This window comes from Corapipo altera, unplaced genomic scaffold, assembly GCF_003945725.1.
Source record: "Corapipo altera isolate COAL_440 unplaced genomic scaffold, ASM394572v1 61, whole genome shotgun sequence".
NCBI lineage: Eukaryota > Metazoa > Chordata > Aves > Passeriformes > Pipridae > Corapipo > Corapipo altera.
The window spans coordinates 4,652,100-4,655,251 of record NW_020884910.1 but is presented as its reverse complement, the minus strand read 5'-3'; the positions used below and the strand labels follow the sequence as shown (position 1 = coordinate 4,655,251).

At 49.3% G+C, this 3,152-nt stretch overlaps 1 protein-coding gene across 1 annotated transcript in view; it reads left to right on the top strand.

Moving 5' to 3' along the window:
* Positions 1–2,872, top strand: part of NHLH2 (nescient helix-loop-helix 2) — a 4,887-nt gene extending 2,015 nt beyond the window's left edge. Inside the window, exon 2 of the mRNA XM_027653702.1 lies at positions 1,243–2,872. Coding sequence (XP_027509503.1) covers positions 1,263–1,700 — 438 coding nt within the window. The 5' untranslated portion in view covers positions 1,243–1,262 and the 3' untranslated portion in view covers positions 1,701–2,872. The remainder of the gene's footprint in view (positions 1–1,242) is intronic.
* The last annotated feature ends 280 nt before the right edge of the window (positions 2,873–3,152 follow it).

Below are 3,152 nucleotides of genomic sequence, written 5' to 3'. Positions count from 1 at the left end.
ATTATTATTATTATTATTATTATTATTATTATTATTATTATTATTATAATATTTTCCCCAACCGGGTCTGCTGCCCGAGTGGGACTTTCCATGGAAACTTTATGTGGAAATACTTGTCAGTCTGAATTCGGGAGAAGGGAGGACGCGATGTTCCCTCCTCCCTCGGTCTCGCTCCCCACCTCACTCGACACCCCAGCCGTAAACACACACACACACATACACACGCACACACACATTTGTGTCCAAGGTTATTCACTAGTTGCCTGATGTATTGTTTTATTACATGCCGGCATGTCCACGGACGCGCTCGGATTTGTATTGCTGTCTACATGACAGATGGTGCTCTGTGAGGCCGCAAGAAGATACGATTCAATTTTCTTTTGAAAGGCACGTTCGCGTTTATTTATTTATTTATTTAGCCTCCCCCCCTTTTCGCGCAGGGAGGGGAGAGGAGGGAAAATTTAAAAGGATGGAAAAGTTCTGCCGCAGCTTTGGGGTTTTCTTTCTTTTTGAATCCCACGCTTAGAAAAACGAGACTCTCCCACCATCCCCATTTGGTAACTGGTAAATCGCTATATGCACAATTAGCAGCAGGAAAAGTAAAAAAAAAAGAAAACAGGAGTCCAAAGAAAAGAGCGGAGGGGACAGCCCAGCAAATACATCAGATCCCGTAGGGACTGGGGAAATAAATCTCCCCACTGGCCTTGTTATGCATGAGGAACCTTGATCTGTGTATTTAAAAGCATCATGTCTGTAGCCTGGATCCCGTAGAGTGTTATCGAAAGAGAAATGGTTAAGCAGAAATTGGTAGGCCAGGAAAGACTCTTAAAATTCGGGGTGGGGGACGGGAAATGGACACAATATTGAGCCACTGGATATTAGCTTGTTTGAAAAAAATATATATTCTATTATTGCTCTCCGGGCCTGTTCCTACACCCAAGCAAGCGCCCGGAATAACGGCAGGGAGTATATTCCGCTGAAGCTGCCGTCAGACTCTAGAAAGGGAATGGTTAAATGAGGGGGCATCGTTTACCCCGCTATTCCTCCCATTAGTACTCCTTGAAGGAGCCGCGACCCGCCCTCCCGCTGCCGGCCCGGCTCTCCCTAAGGCGGTACCGGCGCCGGGGGCAAGGCGCGGGGACCGGCATGTCCCTTGTGCCCGTGCCCGTGCCCCTGCCCCGTGCTTGCCCCTGTATCCCCGGTATCCTGACCCGCTCTCTCCGCTTTCTCTGTCCCGGGAAGGCTCCTCCGCCCCCTCCAAGATGATGCTTAGCCCGGACCAAGCCGCCGACTCTGACCACCCCTCCTCGGCGCCCTCCGACCCGGAGTCCCTGGGCGGCGCGGACGCCCAGGCTCTCAGCTGCTGCGTGTCCGACCCGGAGCCCGCCGAGGGCGGTGGCGGCGAGGGCCGGGGCGGCGGCGGGGGTGGCGGCGGGGAGGGCCGGGGCGGGGGCCGGCCGGGGCTGCACCCTCCGCCGCTGAGCCGGGAGGAGAAGCGGCGGCGGCGCCGCGCCACGGCCAAGTACCGCTCGGCCCACGCCACGCGTGAGCGGATCCGCGTGGAGGCCTTCAACCTGGCCTTCGCCGAGCTGCGCAAGCTGCTGCCCACCCTGCCCCCCGACAAGAAGCTCTCCAAGATCGAGATCCTGCGCCTCGCCATCTGCTACATCTCCTATCTCAACCACGTGCTGGACGTGTAGCGCCCGGCGGGCCCCCGGAGCCCCGGGACACCCCCCGCCCGCCGCCCCGGCTCCGGCCGCGGCGGGCAGCGCCTTCCCCGGGGCGGGCGGCGGGGCGGGGGGGTCCCCACTGCCTGCCCTCCCTCCTCGGGGGGGCTCCCGCCCGGCCGAAAGCCCGCTTTTCGAAGAGAAGTGTAAAACCGGATTGTTTCTTCAGGCTGTCAAGTGCCCCTTTATATATATCCAAAAACATCTACTTGTGACCTTAAACGTGTGACCCATGGGTGCAGTTAAAAATAACTATTTTTTATTTATGGTAGAAGGAGTTGACAATTTATTTTTTTCAAGATTTATTTATTTTTCAGAGTGGTGGCAATTTTACTTTGGATACTTCGTGCCAATTGGTTTCTATAGTCGGGTGTTTACACTTTCTTCTGTGGAATATTATGTTTGACTTTATGAGTGTTTGTTGGGATCAATACAGTGGTCATCTTCTTTTCTTTTTTAATTTATTTTTTTCCCTCCAATTATATTGCACTTGTGTACCACGAACCTCCCCTCCCCTCCTGTTTATAAGTATATTTTATATATATCAAGGCATTTGTTCTTGACCTTTTTTCTTTCTTTTCTTGTGTGGGATTGACAACCACTAGCACTTAACTAGAAGAGTTTTTTTAAAAGATTTGTTGTTATTCTGATCTATAGTTCTGTCTGAAAAGTACTTTGCAAATCGCTTATAAGGGAAGTAGTTTCTTTGTGAGTGTATATGTGTGTGTGTGTATACATGCATGTGTGTGGGAGTGAGCGTGGGCGTGTATGTGTGTGGTATATTTTTAGGAAAGGACATTTTTTCCTAAAAAAAAAAAGAAAAAAAAAAAGAAAGAAAAGTAAATCCAGGACTGCTTTCCTTTGTGACAACCAAAAAAAAAAAATCTATAACCTGAAAATGTTTCATGTTCTTTGCTGTGAATCTCTTAAAACAAGAAGCGCATTCTAGGGACAAAAGAGAAAAAGAAAAAACACATCTGCTATCCAAAGATTTTAGTCTTTTTCAGGGTTTTTTTGTGTGTCTCTGTTGCTTTATATAATGCAATATTTTGTAGTGAAAATAGATAAATCTGGTTTCTATCTGATGCGTTTTTCATATCTCTCATGAATGGTGAGCTGTTTTGCATATAAATAAAAGTATCAAATAAAAGCTGTTTTTTCCTAATTATTTTTCCCGTTGGTCTTTCTGTAAGACAGAGATGTGGTGCCCTTATGAATAAGGATTGCACAGGCTTCTCAAGTCGTGCATGGGAAAGCTTCAACAGGTTATCTGCCTCTTCCTAGGGAGACTGGACTGCAGTCCTTCCCCCACAGCTCCCTTGCTCCAGCCACTCTCAGCTGCCTGCCCTGCCCGAAATGCAGAGGAGACAGAGGACCCTTGCTGTCACTTTTTCCCAGTCACATCTTGACTGGCATCTGGTCATA